This window comes from Aristolochia californica, unplaced genomic scaffold (genome assembly GCF_029961685.1).
Source record: "Aristolochia californica isolate CCGP_79_NKW_82.1479 unplaced genomic scaffold, dmAriCali1.0.hap1 SCAF_14, whole genome shotgun sequence".
NCBI lineage: Eukaryota > Viridiplantae > Streptophyta > Magnoliopsida > Piperales > Aristolochiaceae > Aristolochia > Aristolochia californica.
In genome coordinates this window covers 9,134,767-9,151,449 of record NW_027181815.1, presented here as the reverse complement: position 1 = coordinate 9,151,449, position 16,683 = coordinate 9,134,767, and the positions used below count along the sequence as shown (strand labels likewise).

The window sequence follows — 16,683 nt, the reverse complement described above, 5'->3', positions numbered from 1 at the left end:
TGAAAGGATAGAAAGGAAAAGATTATTATCAGATTCTTTATTAGCTTCTTACAAACGAATGCAATTTCAGAACATTCTGGTGTTTTTCGCCTTCTTAATAGAGGCTAAGGCAATTTAAATGCTCAATTCAATTTTTGGAATTTAGTTCTTTTCACCATTCTCATATGCTCCACCAAAGAGGGAAGAGGCCGAGGGACTGGTACATTCATGGACCTGTAAAGTTCCCTTAAGCTTACATCCAAAGTTCTTGCTTCATCTGTTTCTTTCTGCCGTTTTGATTTCTTAATCCATGCCTCTGCAACGCTTTCTATGTTATTGTTAACAGTTTGTGAAAAATTGGAAGCAACCAATCCAACTTTTTTCTCAAGAAGACTTCCTGATTCTTTTTGCAAAGCACAGTACTCAGATTTTTCCAACTGCACTACATCTGCTTTGTCACTTTTTGACTCCTTTTGCATACCAGAATACTCAGAATTCTCCAACAGTTCCACTACTTCGGTTTCCATCTTACTGGGACCAACATGAGAAATGACAGCATCAGAGGATGTAGCTTTCTTGGTCTTTTGGATCAGACTTAGCTCTTGAGGACCAAGTCTTGCTCGCCCAAATAATGTGATGGGTTCTTTAGAAGGGGGAGAAAAATTCAGTTCCAAGTTGATACTTCTAATAGAAAATTTGTTTGTCTCCAACTGGATTGGATCAGCCACTTTAGGACCTGCAACATCACCGGCAGAGAATGACTTTTGGGAATCTTGCAATAAGCAAGATTTTCCTGCGTTAATGTTGAGTAATTTCCATAGAGGATCATTAGAAGTGATCTGTGAGTGAAAACAATTTTTCTTCACAAAGTCCAGCTCCATAGCCCGGCATGTAGGGGTTGTTGAAACAACCCATTTGGGCTGGAGAAGTTCTAGAGCCCACTCCAGTTCTTCTCTTGATGAGTGCATCGAGTAGCAGACATGCCAAACGCCAAACTGGTCCTTCTCTGCTCCTTTCAATATTGGCCTACTCTGTTGCTCATCACCTAAATGCTCCTGACATGCATACCATTGTGCAGAGGGGCGGATAAACAGGGGTTCCGGCTGCAAATTAGCTCGAGCCTCTGAGAGTATTGCACTAGCACGTTCATAGAGCTTGGGGAAGCCTTCAAACACCTATGTTGGAAGAAGAGGTGGACACATATTAAAGATACCACGATTATGTTCAGAAATAAGCAGAGAGATGTTAAAAAGAATGCAGTAAAGGCTAGACAAGTTGGGCACACAATGAATTCCTAGCACAAATGCCCAGTTGTATCATCACATGTTACCAGGAAGTATCACATCACTGCATAATTTACCATGTCAATCTGATTACCAGTTCATAGAATTTCAAGTGTAGACCATAGGCCATTGATCTTCATTGCATAGTTGGAACTTGCTCAGTAGAGAAATTAAAGTATCTGACTCCTCATGAAACACATTATGGATTTCCAAAACCAATGAATGGTATGCATGAAATGTGATTAACTTTAAGTTAATGATACTCAACAGTACTGGATCAATCTTAGTATACAATGCCTACCTGGAAACGAGAAGATGGATCTTGCGAGAGAACATGTGGGGCAATAAGCATTAAATTTTGGAAGCATTCTTCATTTTTGCTCCTATCAACATATATTTTGGAACCAAACGTTTTAGACACTTCCACAAGTATCTCCTCCTGGCCAAGCAGATCACTAGCAAGATAAACTACAGGAGCGTTAGGATGCTTCCATATGCAGCTGATGACCTGCATCATACATTCAGAATTTGAAGACTTTCTTGTAAGGAATTCCAATATACAGGTCTTCTTTGTTTGAACCAAAGTATATAATTACAACCTACAGATAGTCAAGATTGAATCCACCCATACTCCCAAGGTGCAAAAAACTAAACAGGATGTGCAGATACAAAATACAGAAGTAGGGCAACCTGAAAAAAAATCTGAGTGCTCATCAAGTGTCGATCTCCATAAATCAATCATAAGCAAGAAGTTATAGCCTAGCAAAACAAATGTCTTATACAAGATTTTTGACGAAAAAATCAATGGTGCGGAAAACAAAGAGATTCAGTATTGCTTTTCTTTTGAAGAAGTGAGAATGACATATATTCACAGAAGCAAGTTAGATAGAACTCCCAAAGGAAGAATGCGTAAAGATCCAGTAAATTAATGAGAAATATCTGGAAAGGAGAGGTTCTGAAGGAGCAAAACTTTTAGAACAATGGTCCATTCAGAACAGATTTGGAGGATAAAAACATCAATCTGTTACATTTCCATTTTGATCCTTCATTCTTGGGAATGGGGAACTAGCTTCATGAAGCGTTTAAACAACTCTGGAAATTCACAGCTGATCTGGTCTCATTTGAACAAGAGAAAAGATAATCCAATTATTTGCTCAGTGTAACAGTCAATCATTCACCTGTCTTATTGCTGAATATTTGCTCAGTATTTTCAGTGGATATTTACCAAATGTACAATCCAAGAACAGATAGTCAAGGCTACTTGAGGATTGTTTGCTTTTCTTGGGCAAATATTTGGAGGGCAGAGTTTGCAGACATTCAGGGGTAAGTCTGCAATCTCCAGTGTGCAGAATGTTACCAAATCCACCTTCAAACAAGAACATGACAGCTCCTGAAATTTACAAGATCTGCAATCAGTTTGCATGTTAAGTCATTTAAATCACTTTTAAATGAAAAGATATGACTAAAGGATAGAGGTTTCCTTCACCAAAAGGTTTGGTGATCAAAACAAGACCATCTGTTTTGTTTTTTTTATTTTTTTTTAAACACCATCTAATGTTTAATTGCTTTACAAAAAACTGGAATTTTTTTTATAAATGACTGTTGGAAGATGGGCCCAAGCCCACATGACCAAGGAAGGCCCATATATCTGAGAGTATTGTAAGATGGGTCACACAACCAAGGAAGACCCACATATCTAAGAGTATTGTAAGATGTGTTACACGACCAAAAAAGGCCCATATATCTAAGAGTATTGTAAGATGTGTTACACGACCAAAGAAGGCCTACATATCTAAGAGTATTGTAAGATGGACCCAAGCCCACAAGAAGTAGGACCCACCATGATTACCACGAGTTGACATCCTTATCAAGTTGGAAGATCAAGTGAGACTCACAAAGGTAACCACAAGCTGGTTGGAAGATCAAAGACTCACAAAGATAACCACGAGCTAGTTAGAATATCAAGTGGGACCCACAAAGATAGTCACGAGTTGGCATCTTTATCTTATGGTCACATCCTCATAGAAGAGTTCTAGTTTGAGTTATATTGTCTTTTATTTATATTGAGTTATTTAATTATGCTAGGACTTATCTTTAAGTGTTAGAGTTTGGGTGTAATTGGGACAAAGGTAGTTTTATTGTAATTGGACTCTACTACCTTCCTCTATTATAAACAGAGGTTCATGTACTCTGATTATAAAAAGTCAATGAAGTATTTCTTTTTTCCATAAATTCAACAATCATCAAAAGTCATTAAAGCATTATTTTGGCCAACAACACAAAAGTTCACATGTTTTAGGGTGAAGATCACTTCTGTATCTATCATACCTGCATCTATGTGAGCAAGTATAACAAAATATACCAGTGATCATAGTTCCCTAATTGTTGAGATTGGATGCTACTTGCCTGACAGAAAGGTGAGTGAAGAAAATTAACCATGGCTAACCTTGAAACTTTGGTGAATAAGAAGGATCATACATGTGAATGAGCAGCTCGACCCATAGATGAACTACTAAAATGATTCTTTAGTGATGCCCATAAGTAGCTCACATGAGAACCAGTGAACAGTTAACTAATTGAGTATCCATAGCAACTAGAGAGTTTATATTAACAGGATCAGGCATTTCAGAAACTGTCCTCACTATTTTATTTTATTTTTTTTGAAAGGTGGAGTAAATTTATTAAAAAAGGAAGAAACCAGATCTCCAATGAAGGAGGGAGGCAGAAAGAAATTTTCCAAACAGAAAACCATGGCAAATAGAACATAAAGAGTACTACCAACAATTAGAGGATAGCTTAAAGCTTAGTAAAATACAAGGCAAATCATTTTCACCAAAATCATGTGTACATATATTTTCGTGCACATCTTCAAACTTATCCAATCCACAGGAAAGTATGAATTTAAACAATTTAATTTTTTACTTAAATGGCCAATTCTACAAGTGATTTGTTCTTATCAGTCATGTATAGAAAATCTTTTGTAAGTAAATTTTTTGAGTTTTGCCACAAAGACGAAATCAGAGAAGCTGAAGAGCTAAAAGCTGGCTTTTCTGAAAAATCGTGTTCATCTGCTTCAGGAAATAGAAGATACCAAGGTAACCAAGTCATACGATAACATTTTCAGTATCAAAGGAACCGAACTCTATTTTCATCATGGAACGATACAAACTGCAACAAAAAAAAAAAAAAAAATAGCTCTCTTCAAAGATAGAAACTGAAAACCTCGTAAAGCAATACAAATCCAAAATGCCATCCCCACCACTGCAAGCAGTTAACATTTCAGGAGAAGCAAAACATACCCGGGCAGTGATTAGCATCAAAGGCAGTGACAGAGAACCGACCATCAGGATCATCAATACCCACCTCCTGACCCAGTTTAATTTCCACGAACAACGAATCATAGAGCTGCCAGATAAACCCAAATCCAAGATCAATAACAAAAAAGGGCGACGAATCCGCAATCAATTACCTTAAAGGCATAAAAAACGGAGAAAAGAATGAACAGACAATACGCAACAGGTACCTGAGGATATTGTTGGAGGACAAGGGATTTGGTGTGATGGGTAGTATAGATTGGATAAGCCGCATATTGAACAATTTGGGAGGAGTGATCTTTGTGGGCATGCGTTAAAAAGTGGTAACGTTTAATCCTGGAAGCAGGACTCCATGTATCAACCGAAAACGGAAGGCCTTTGGGCATCTCAATCGGCATTTTGGCCTAATGTGATAAAACGCAACGAGGAAAGACGAAGGGGATAATAATAAAATTCCGCAGCTTTCCTTCTCCAAAGCTTCCTTCGGAAGTTTGCGGAATCGCAAATGCTTTTTGGTGGTTCCCTTTCCAAAGCAGAATTATTTTTTTATGGAGGATACATATTGTTCCACAATCACGTATGAAACATTATCTGAGTACATTTTTTTCCCCAAAAGAGTTCCATTTTTTTCCTGTACCCCTTAGCAGCGAACACACAGATTGATTTCAGCAAACAGTTGCAGCCACAGATCCGAGTAGAACTCAGGGTGGCACATAATGGTATCAGGTATCTTTCACACCACATATCGGACTGTATCGGACTGTACCATAACCCTATGCTACAGGCATCCCTGGTTTAACTACCATGTTTCAGTGCTATGCTATGCTAACCCAATTTTATCCTTCATCACCAGGAAGCTGATCACACTGGATAATAAAAGCAGAATGCAGGAATGGAAAAAAGACAGCTTTACTTGTGCTACAATTTTTATTTTTTTTTCTCTTTGAGAAATTATCTGAACATTCAGTTTTACCAACATAATGGGTGAAGAAAAAAGATGAAAAAAGCCACTATATACAGAAAAATGAAACTTGTTGCTCGTTACAGTGATGTCATATTGAGAACCAAAAATTTGTTTACAAGTACAACCATGGTTTTTGTCTCGTTCCCATGGTTTGGCTTAAAAAGTATCCCCCTCTTTAATCCCTGCCCTGCACCCAACTTGCACATGGTGTGACCCGAACAAACTCTTATGCTTCTTTCTCTCTGTTTAAGACATCATGGTACAGCAGAGCCGGTCTTCAAGAATAGAATCTTTCGACTCAGTGAAGCATATTCATCTGTGGTTGTATATCAGGCTCCAAATGATGACATAAAAGGGTCATTTTGGATGATCACAAGAACATATTTCTCATTTGTCTCCCTCTGGGGGACCCTTCAGGTGTTCGGGAATATCGCTGGGGAGTCTCGGACCAGATATCCGGATAATTCTCATCCAATCTCATTACCGGGTTTCCACCCATTCTGGGAAGAACAGGATGAGTGACATAACCATAACCCCCCATTGCCATGGTATAAGTTGGATGTGGTGGAGTCAGAAAACAACTTTTGTGAGCAGGACCAAACTGTCGTAAGGGACTTGAGCAGGGTGAGACAGGCAAAGACATGTTCATCCGTGCACGAACCCCATCATTAGAGCTGAAAAGTTTTAATAGATTCCATGTGTAAGATGATTAGATTCTTTTTGCAGTCGACCTACAAGATAAAAAAGAAATTCTAAGTACCTGGAGCCCATAAAAGCTTTTGGATGTCCGGGCCTTCCTCTCGTTCCATAATCTCCATCATATGAACGAGTATTTAACTTCAGTGATTGAAATTCTGCAGCGCTCTGCTAGCACATAAATAAATGAAGTCAGTCAAAAGAAAAAAAAATTCATGTTACTAGAAAGAAAGGCTACACAGCACAAGAAAGGGCAAAAGAAACGCATAGTATCTCCGAAAATGATGCAGCTCCAAAGTAAATAGTAAAGAGTACATCTCAAGTTGTATGAGACAGACAAGAACCCATAAACAGTAACCGTTGATGTGAAATGTGGTATACCACATCTTAGCCTTCAAACTTAAAACAGAGTTTGTCATCACCGAATACTTTGTCCAACTTCAGTTACTTACCAAAAGGAAAGGCCTAAAGAACCACCATAAAGAGTATTTTAAGACTGATGATGCCCTTATCATTGTTGTGTCTCAGACTGGTACCCGGAGTGGTCCGTCTTGAGTTTAAAAAATATTAAAATCTAGTAAAATCTGATACACTCTGTCCCACTTCTCGTATTGAACACCAGATATATATCACTCAATACGCAGCACATATTGGCAATACAGGCAACCATGACTATGTGGGGTCTGTCTGATTCAATATTTATACCATACCAAAACGTTTTCCTGACAGGCGGACGGCACACTGTCTAATTTCCCATTTTAAAAAATAAATGAAATCTGCAGTTGTCAGATGAACAAATGGATCATAGCGTCCAGATACATGTCCTGCCAAGCATACCATGCCCAACAGCCTGCTTTTTTAGGAAGGCCAATTCATAGTTCTTAACATGTTAAATTTGTATGCAACTAGAAGTACAAATAGGGTTTTTAAAGTATTTTACCTTCAGAATAAATACAACCAGTAAATCAACTAAAATTTTCTGTTTGACTTTTTTTCTTCTCCTACCCTCTTTCTTATATTTAAATCAGGAGCATACAAGTAGTTTTTTTTATTTTTAAGTTAATAACAATAAAAAATAATAGAGGCTCAAGTAGAAGCCCTAATAAAAAACCTTCAGTTTTCTTCTCTTCTCTCTTCATCCTCTCTTCAACATTACTATACCTTACTAGAAGACACTATTGCGGCAGTAACTTTTACCTCTCTGTTTCACCTTTGCTATAGCATGAAGCCCTAGATTTTAATAACCAAATCAACAAGTTCAACCACTAATATAGCCAAGTCTCATACAGATCTTATGTTTAGTCAAAAAGGCCTTTTCCAACATTATAGTTTGGGTGAAAGGTCTTTTCATCAACCTAAGCATTGAAGAAACAACAGAGTGTACATAATGGGCTGAGGAGGAAAAGTCACAAAAGAGTCATATTTGTGCAAAGAGAATGAAACACAACAGAACACACTGGCTTAACTTTGTCATATCAGGAGGGAAGAGTGGTAATGTTAGAAACCTTTGAATAACAACGTAATGCAATCACCAAGGCTCAATGTGGTGGAAAACAACAAAAATAAAAGACATGGCAAACAGAAATTCAAAAGGGAATAAAAAAGTACCAATTTCATAAAAACACATATAGGGCATCAGACATACCGGTGAATGAGTTCCATCAGTGGCGAATTGAAGTTCTTTAGTAAAAATGAACTTTGGGACTTTTGCATGACCAAGACCTCGAGCAAATGGATGTTCAAGCAACTGTACTGCAGTGGGCCGTGCAGATGGGTCTCGTTGCAGGCACAGTCTTAGAAAATTCTTTCCTTCATCAGAAAGGTGGTCTGGAATTTCTGGAATGTCTTTGCTGTTTCCAATTTTAAATATTGCAGCCACCTGTTAATTACAGTTATCAGAAACTTGAACAATAAAGAAACTTGGATTTGGGAATTGATTGTTGCATGAAAGTTCAACACCATTAAGTGGGTCAGCAAATTATCACCCACTGAGTTGCCAGTTCAGCTGGTTCTCTATGGATTGACACGGCCGCTAAGATTGCTAGATATTGTTTCAATCCCTCAGTAAGCATGAAAATTCACGTACACAGGGTGCTAGGCATTATAGGTAATCATTGATTCCAACCAGTGAACAGGAAGGACCAGTATCGTGATCCCTCAGAATTCGCAATTCATGAAGTTCCCACTTTGAACAGAAAAGAGCAATTTTTCTATTGACCGTTCTTCTAGATAGGTTAGGAAAATCTAGTATCTCACCCCTTCATATTGGCTCCATGGTGGCTTTGACGTTGCCATTTCAAGGATAGTACATCCGAGGCTCCAAATATCCACCGCTAAGTTGTAACCACTAGTGTTCATTATAACCTGGAAAAAAAAGAAGTTAAAAGGTTCAGAGAAAGAAACGTTAGAAGTGTTACAAATGCAAGAGGATGGGAAACTTGGTGCACAGAGTCACATACCTCGGGAGCCATCCAGTAGGGGCTTCCCTTGAAAGACAGAACATTGCCACACGCAGTGATCTGCTTCAGGAGAAAATAACTCAGGAATTGTCGAGACACTTAAAAGCATTTTAGAGAGATCACACACAAGATAAAGAATTGGGAATATGGAACCTCAATGCAAATGTTTCTTTCATAGATAGGAGAAGCAAGTAACAATGATAAAAGGGAGCTACGCTGACTGTGCTTGATGTGTTTCTCAAATATATGCACACCATTATGATCACGCAAAGGACCATTCACAGAGGAGCTGTGGTTCAGAAGATCACTACTCTCAAGATGAATCTGGTTAAAACTGCACCTAGAGTTGGCTACCATAACTCCCAGTAAATGATATGTCTTTTTGGAATTGGACACTCAACCATATATCAAATGGCTGTATGGTACAATGAGTGAAAATTCAGGCATGCTTCATTACCGAGAGAAAGACATGCATTCATGTATGTTACATGCTTGAGTATAACGTCCACATTTCATAATGGTGCATCTAACAGGATTAAAGAATTACATGTTTGGCCATGCCAAAGTCGGCTAGCTTGATTTCACCATTAGGATCCACGAGAATGTTAGCCCCTTTAATATCCCTGCCATGGAAAAAAACTTTGTCAAAAATTGATATAAGTGGAACATGTTAAATTGAGAAGTAAATTAAAAAAGTATATATCATGAAAATTGGATTATCCTATATTACCGATGCACAGTGTTTCTTCCATGCAAGTAGGCTAACCCAAACAAAATCTGTCCTGCGTAACTTTGAATGACAGGTTCCTTAAAAGGTCCATACTCCTGAAGCAACTTATGTATAGAACCTCCCGAAACATACTCCAAATAAACCGAGAGAGTATCCTCAGCCTGTTAAGTATGACCATAGAACACTCAAGCATAAGAGTGAGTAAAAGGGAAGTTAAGACAGTAAGGAAACCTCTTGAACTGCCAAAAAGATTTTAGTCTGACATCTGGCAATAATAAAAGCAAGACACCAGTCAAAAACAGAATTAATAGTGAGATAGAAGAAAAGAGCTTTTTGAGTTAATCAGTTCAGTGCTTTCCTCAAATGGTGCGAGGAAGGAATAGAGTGATTCGTTACTAAGAACAGGTAGAATCCGGTCATTGACTTCTACAAATGATGGAAGCAAGATGCAGTTCAAAAAAATAATTAGAATTGAGTTAAGAGGCGAAGTGGTTTTTAAATTAATGAGTTCTGTGCTCTCCTCAGATGGTGTCAAGAAGGACTAGAATATTTCATTACTAAGAAGAGGTTCTCACCAAAAACACGTCTAAAAGAAAAGGAAATAAAGCTTTATGATGAAACTTTTTAACTTGTGAAGAGTACATACCAGTTCACTTCCATGGTACCGTACAATGTTTGGGTGTGAAAGCTGACTAAGCAATGTTATTTCCTGTTTCAATAAAAGAATGGTGCACTATAAGTAAATCTCTAAAAGAAGTAATACAAATGAAACACCTCAGAGGCATTTGCATGGAGCACTAAGCATGTCACAGAAGTTTGATTATATAAGAAATGATCAACAAACCTGATTAAGTTGCCTGAGGGATTCTTTTGAATTTTGGTCATCTGAAATGACTCTAACTTCTTTTATTGCACACATCTGTCCACTTTCACTGTCAAAAAGTTCCAATGTTGATAACAATGGTTATTAGTTCACTTTCCTTTAAATTTGAAATGATAGAAAAGCTAATCAATTCCGCATTTTTTGTCTTATTTTCAATATAAAAATCTTCTTGCCAATAAAAGAAAATGATCAACCTGGATACTATGCTTACCTATTAAATCCAACATAAACATGTCCAAAGGTTCCTCTTCCTAAAAGCCTTCCCTTCTTCCATTTGGAATGTAGAGTCTGACCATTTTCATGGGGTTGGACTCCATTACTTCTCATGACATGGGGAGAAGATGAAGAGTTAGGAGATCCTGGAGGAAGTGGAAGTGGATGACCCTGAGTTTTTCCATCTTCTGGTCTTTCTGTAGGAGAGTCAGGATTGAACCCGGATAGTCGCGGATGCAACGGTGATGATAAAAGACTATGAGGTCTTGAAACTGGACCAGGACTTCTTGATCTTGGGTTGAAATTAATATCTAAAGAAGCTCTTGGAGCAGAGCCACTCAAATGAAATTCACTTCTTGGAGATGTAGACAAGTCAAGAAACCTTGAATGGTCAGAGGGAGACGTGGAAACTGGATATCCATTCTCTGTAGTATGTTGCTGCCTCTGTGATTCAGGTCTTATTGTTCTTCCCCTTGGTGTGCTCACTGGGTCCTGATATCTAGTTAGGACAGATCATATAGATACTCAGTTTTAGACTGCAAAACAGTTGCCAATTCTCATCATAGTTCAAAATTTGAAAGCAAAACAACAATAAAAATAACTTTTTTGTTTAAATAGCAAGAGACGTGAACATGAACTTTTGCAAGAAGATCTTGACGTGCAAAAGAGTATTTTGGCATTTATTTTTAAAAAGGAAATTCTCTATCATAACTGCAGTTTAAAAAATCATTGCACAAAGTCGCAGTTGAAATGAAAAGGGTAGCAAGCGATGAATATTTTCAGAACTCATGGAAGGTTTCGGCCATAGAGCACTGATTTACCCTCCCACCCCCATAACGCATTAATGATTAAACTGCTGTGGTACTTCCAAATGATTCTGGAAAAGGAAATTCTAGGCAAAAAACAAAACTTTATTTTACAATTCATGTTCCAGCCAAAAACTAGAGAAAGACGACGACAAATTGCAATTGAAGGGTTTCAAGAAAGCGTCGTCCACGAGAAACATATTTCCCTGCCACTCAAGAAACAATCGGTTGCCCCCTCCCCCCTCAAGACTCACATTCGCACCAAAAAAAAAAAAAAACAAAGGGTTAAAATGAAATCAAAGTAGCATGAAGACTTGGGCAGCCGAAAAAATTACAATATATGTGGCATAAAGAACCAAATAACTTACTTCGACGGATAACCCCATAGCAGCACACCTTAGCAAAACAACAAATTAAACCCCAAATCCCCAATCATCAAATTCATGGACGGTAACATCAAGAGCCACCCATAAACTCAGACCAAATGAAAACCCCTAAATTTTACAGCTCATCGACAAGGTTCAGATCAGTTGAGTGAGTACCTATAAACAAATCCAAGATCCGGAGGTTCGTCGGAAGATCCGGAAGAGCTCACACTCGAGACAGAGCCAGAGACAACTCCTTGATCATGGCCCAAAGAAGAGTAGACCGCGGGAGGAGGCAGAGGGTGTCCTCGCATCTGGACGAAGCCATCCGAATCAAACCCAGAGGAGGAACCCACAATCACAGCATTTTTACGCCGGGCAAAGATTTCGTCAAAGCTCTTGGTTTTCTCCTTGGACTTTCTCGAGTCCTTCACCTCCGGTCTGTGGTGGTAGTGGTGCTCCTCTTCCTTCTTCTTGCTCGAACAAGACTTCTTCCCCCAAAGCCAAGCAGGCATGGCGAGACAGTGACTTATCGGTAGAGAGAAGAAAGGAAATAAATTTCAAATAATGCAAAAACTTTCCCGGAGGATCGAATCAATTATAAATAGAAAAGAGGGAAGAAAGGAAGGAGGATGGCATATAACAGATTCCAGAGAGTCTAAAAAACTAAGCATCTGAAAAATTCAGAGAGCTATAGAGAGAAAGAGAGAGAAAAGGAGAATAAAATCCAAAGAGAGACTGAAGAATCAGTAGAGGTAGAGTGAGAGGGAGGGGAGACGAGTGTAGAGAGAGAAAAGATCAGGAGGCTGCAGAGAAGGTTCATCTTCACGGAGAGGAAGGAGAAGAGAAGGAAGAGAGTTAGAGGAGTAGGTGACAGCGCAGCAGGAAAGGGCCGGCGGGCAGTGGTTGGGTTAGATTTTAAGAGAGAGAGAAGATGACGTGGGGAGAGAAAAGCATGTAATGAATGTGCGTTAGTGCAGCGAACAGAATCTTCCTCGGTTTCCGTCCGCACGTGGGGTTCCAGCACCACACGTGCGCACACCGCGGTGGAGGTGAAGACCCTTCCGCCGATTCCCCTCATCATTATCCCATTCGCAGATACCATTCCCTATTTTTTATTTATTTTTACGGTGTTACAGCTGTCACGCGCTGACACTTCACGCGGGCCCACTACGTAAGGAGATTGGGCCCACTTAATCTAATCAAGGTCGATGGAAGTGGTCCTCAATAATTTTAAAATAAAATATATGAGTACTTTAAGGGTTATGGCATCTCATGAATAAATGGGACCCTTTTGAAAGGCTGTCGTATTTGATGATGATTGGTACATAGGTACATTTTTATTTATTTATTTTGTTGTGAATGTTAATGACTAAATATAACATTTTAGTAGATATTTATTTAATGAAAAATTAATTAATTAATTGTAACCAAACTACAAACATTTATTTAAATAATATTATTTACGATATTCGCTTGGATAAATTTGGGTGGAATTAAGTGAATTATGGGTCAGACAAGTTTAATAAAAAGAATCGACGCTTAGAGAAATTTTTTAAAATAAAAGTTTATATTGTGATTAGTAATTTTAGGGGGGTTAGTCAACTTGAAAGACGAGACGATCTTCAACCGCATAACGTCCTTCAACACTTGAAGTCGTTAGTGGAGTGGAAATGAAACTTCATCTCGATGCAGGGGGTGAAGGGGTACTTCATTTATTTCGAAGAATGCCTTGTTTGATCTCATTTTTTCTTTCTCTCTCCCGTACTCCCTTTCTCGTCTCCCTGCACCCCCGACGTCTCCAGCCATAAAATATAATAAGGTTTCATGTACATGATATCAATTAATAAAAAAATATTATATTTCAAATTCATAAAAAAAAAATTAAATATATATATTCAATTCAATAGTCTTCCCAAGAAACAGCTTCCTTGAAACTCCCAATTTCTTGATAATAGAAAAAAAAAAAAAGTTTCTTCAACCTTGAACTAGACAATGAACCTTTTTGACTTTGCAATGGTGAGCTTTGGATTCCTAATGTCTCTTCAACCTTGGACAATGAGCTCTTGTTACTTAGTGCTTCCAAAGTCAAGATGCCCACATAAATTGAACCTTAAACCCTAAACCCTAAGTGTACAATATTTTGAGGATGTGAAAGTCAGCATTACCTTTGCTTTATTACCTTAGACATATTTCATTTTATTGATCTTCTAATTAAAAGGGGTTTAATTCCAAATAAAATTTACAAACAATTAGGAATATATTGATATTGAAACAATGCTATGAAAGAAAGCTAAAAATGATATGTTCAATTAAAAAAATCATAAAATTGGCTAAAAATTATAGATAATACAAGGGTTATATAACAAAATTACCCTTCATTTCCAATTAATTTTTTTGTTCTTGTTTGACCACTTACAAAGGGGACCCAGTAAAAGCATTCTTGTCTCTTCAACCAGGAGGTGTGGTGACCGGTGAGCCACCACCCATCTTGAAGTTTGTACTAGCCATTGTCTATTGTGAAGCCATAGTTTTTTTAAGTGATTTGTCCTCCCAAAGTCCAAGCTGCTAGAAAAAATGTGAAAAAGGGAGAGAGAAAAGAAAGGTTTTGAGGAAGTGAAAGTCAACATTCTCCTTCTTCAAAAAAGGCTTGGCATGAAAGGGGTAGGGCCTCATTTGGCATCAATAATCCAAGTAAACTTGAGATATCAACCGACAGGCAAAGCTGGTGAATGCAAAGTCTATTATTTTATTTGTACTCTCTCACCCAAGTAGCAGAAAAGATTTAGACCCTGCTTGAGAATCCACTCAACAATGACCCCTTCATTCCGTTAATTGATTAGTCTCTTCATTTTCTCTTGAATGACAAAGATGATAGAGATAAGAATAAGGATCAAAATATAAATACCAAATAGACTCAAACTCAAACTCAAACTTTAAAAAGTTATAATCATCTACAATCTCTATTGTGATTCTATAAATAATTTATATTTGATCAATGATAATTACGACAAATATTATTCTCTATTCCTAAATTCAATGTGGTATTAGAGCTTTCGATCAACCACCCGCTATCACCACTACATCTTGTATCCCATCGACGTCTCTAGTCCGATTACTCTCTCGTCATGGCTTGCCGATTCTGATTGCAAAAATCCATCCACCCTGCTTCTGTCTGCCGCCTGTGCCACCATCATCGTTGACGTCATTGTCAACCTTCACTCGTCATTCCATCTTGTCGGCGCCAATGTAGAACCCTTCTTCTTCCATCATTGTTCCTGTCTCCAATTTCTAGCCAAAATCCCCGAGCCATCATAGCAGAGTCAATCCCATCGCCCAACACCACACACCTATACCACGCAACACTTTCCTCCATCAATTTTCACCAACGTTGCCATCGAGCCGCACCTCCACAATCACCGTCGACCTTCACCGCTCCCGCCTGCCGAAGACAACTACCCTTGGTCGGCACAGCACACCTGTGCCACACCGAACCCCTCATTTCTCCAACTCCTCTCCTATCACCCCTGGAAAAGCCGTTCGTGCACGTACGTACGCAATGCGTGAACTCGGATGTGAATTTCACACGTGTGAGTTTCGCATGTGCAAAAAAAAAAACCTTCCCCTCAAATCCTCTTTTTAGCTGCTACAGGTGCCACTGTTGTTCCATATCTCTTCACTGGACAATGCGATTCCGTCCGCCTAGTTTCCCCCAGTGTCGTTGCTTTTTCACCGGACAATGAGATTATGTCCACCCCAGCCGCTACCAATGCTACTATTCTTCCCCGGACGATGCAATTCCGTCCACCCTAGCCACCTCCTTCACTGGATGATGCAATTTCATCCGCTATTAGTGCCGCTAATCTTACACCTTTGTTCATCGGATGATGCGATTCTATCCGCCCCAACCGCTACTCTTCCACTTCTCTTCATCGGACGATGTAGTTTTGTCTACCCTAGCTACTACTAGTGCCGCTAATCTTCTATTGGAATATGCAATTCTGTCCGCCCCAACCGCTACACTCACCAAACTACTTTCGAGAATACACTCTCTCTTTTTGAATATCAAGATTGGACTCTCCTATGTGAGCTCCATTTTGTGGGGGCATGATAGAGATAAGGATAAATATCAAAATACAAGTACCAAATAGACTCAAACTAAGTTATTTTCATCTATAATCTCTATTATAATTCTATAAATAGTATATACATGATGAATGATAATCACGAGTAATATTATTTTACATTCCTAAATTCAATAAAAGAGCCTTATCAATTTTTCTCATCTACTAATCATCAAATATGCTGAAATGGAATTTCAAACTGAACCATTTGTTTGATCCATCGTTCTGAGTTTTCATTCTGTATCCCATGTCCCATGAACGAGCTTTCTTTTCCTACAAACAGCTTCTGCTCTTTCTTATAAATCAACTACAGCATGTGAAAGCTCAAAACGAAGGATATGTCTTCATTCCAAAAGGGTAAGTGAGGCGAGAAAGAAAAAAATAAAACTTTTACTTCAGTTTTTACTTGAAAAAAAAAATCTAAATAAGCAGCGGAAGGAGCATCATAATTTCACGTGGAACTCGAACTTTTAATCACTTCAGTTTTCACGTTTACACACCTGAAAGTAAGAACTTGTTCAAACCAGAATGTCGAATGGGAGTACTTGACTGCTTGAACGAATTTACTGCTCATCGTCCAGCAGCTTCTCGAGTCGTTGAGAGCATTATTCATAACGGGGTGTAGCAGGAAGAGAATTAAATGAGTTGAAGCAGCTTCTTCTTCTTGTTGTTCTTCTTCTTCTTCTTTGGAAAAAATAACTGCAATTTTCACTTTTATACCTGCAGTAAAAACCAGACAAGAAATCAGAGTTCAAGAAGAAGATACTCAGAATTTATTGAGACATGAATAGAGGGTCCTGATTGCCATCTCAAGCAAAAACCATCTTTTAAAAAAATTTCATGGGTTTTCTTACTTTGTTGGATGAA

General features: G+C 38.4%; 2 protein-coding genes across 3 annotated transcripts; both read right to left on the bottom strand.

Annotated features, from left to right (window-relative positions):
• Positions 1 to 16: 16 nt before the first annotated feature.
• On the bottom strand, positions 17 to 5,148 carry LOC137950497 (uncharacterized). 2 transcript variants are annotated; one of them, XM_068796988.1, is made up of 5 exons: positions 4,786 to 5,148; positions 4,562 to 4,667; positions 2,441 to 2,652; positions 1,564 to 1,770; positions 17 to 1,154 (listed from the first exon to the last, which is right to left on the bottom strand). In XM_068796988.1, the coding sequence occupies exons 1-5, from the start codon at positions 4,972 to 4,974 to the stop codon at positions 123 to 125; spliced, it is 1,746 nt and encodes a 581-aa protein (XP_068653089.1). In that variant the 5' UTR covers positions 4,975 to 5,148; the 3' UTR covers positions 17 to 122. The 2 variants fall into 2 exon arrangements, with proteins under 2 accessions (XP_068653089.1, XP_068653090.1); XM_068796989.1 differs by lacking the exon at positions 4,786 to 5,148 and adding an exon at positions 3,591 to 3,668 and having other exon boundaries at positions 4,562 to 4,612.
• Positions 5,149 to 5,574: 426 nt separating this feature from the next.
• On the bottom strand, positions 5,575 to 12,572 carry LOC137950339 (mitogen-activated protein kinase kinase kinase 3-like). Its single transcript, XM_068796744.1, has 11 exons — positions 11,870 to 12,572; positions 10,520 to 11,020; positions 10,270 to 10,357; positions 10,072 to 10,134; positions 9,426 to 9,586; positions 9,243 to 9,318; positions 8,696 to 8,755; positions 8,493 to 8,600; positions 7,882 to 8,115; positions 6,301 to 6,404; positions 5,575 to 6,214 (listed from the first exon to the last, which is right to left on the bottom strand). Exons 1-11 carry the CDS (start codon positions 12,205 to 12,207, stop codon positions 5,911 to 5,913), a joined length of 2,037 nt encoding a protein of 678 aa, XP_068652845.1. The 5' UTR covers positions 12,208 to 12,572; the 3' UTR covers positions 5,575 to 5,910.
• Between the last annotated feature and the right edge of the window lie 4,111 nt (positions 12,573 to 16,683).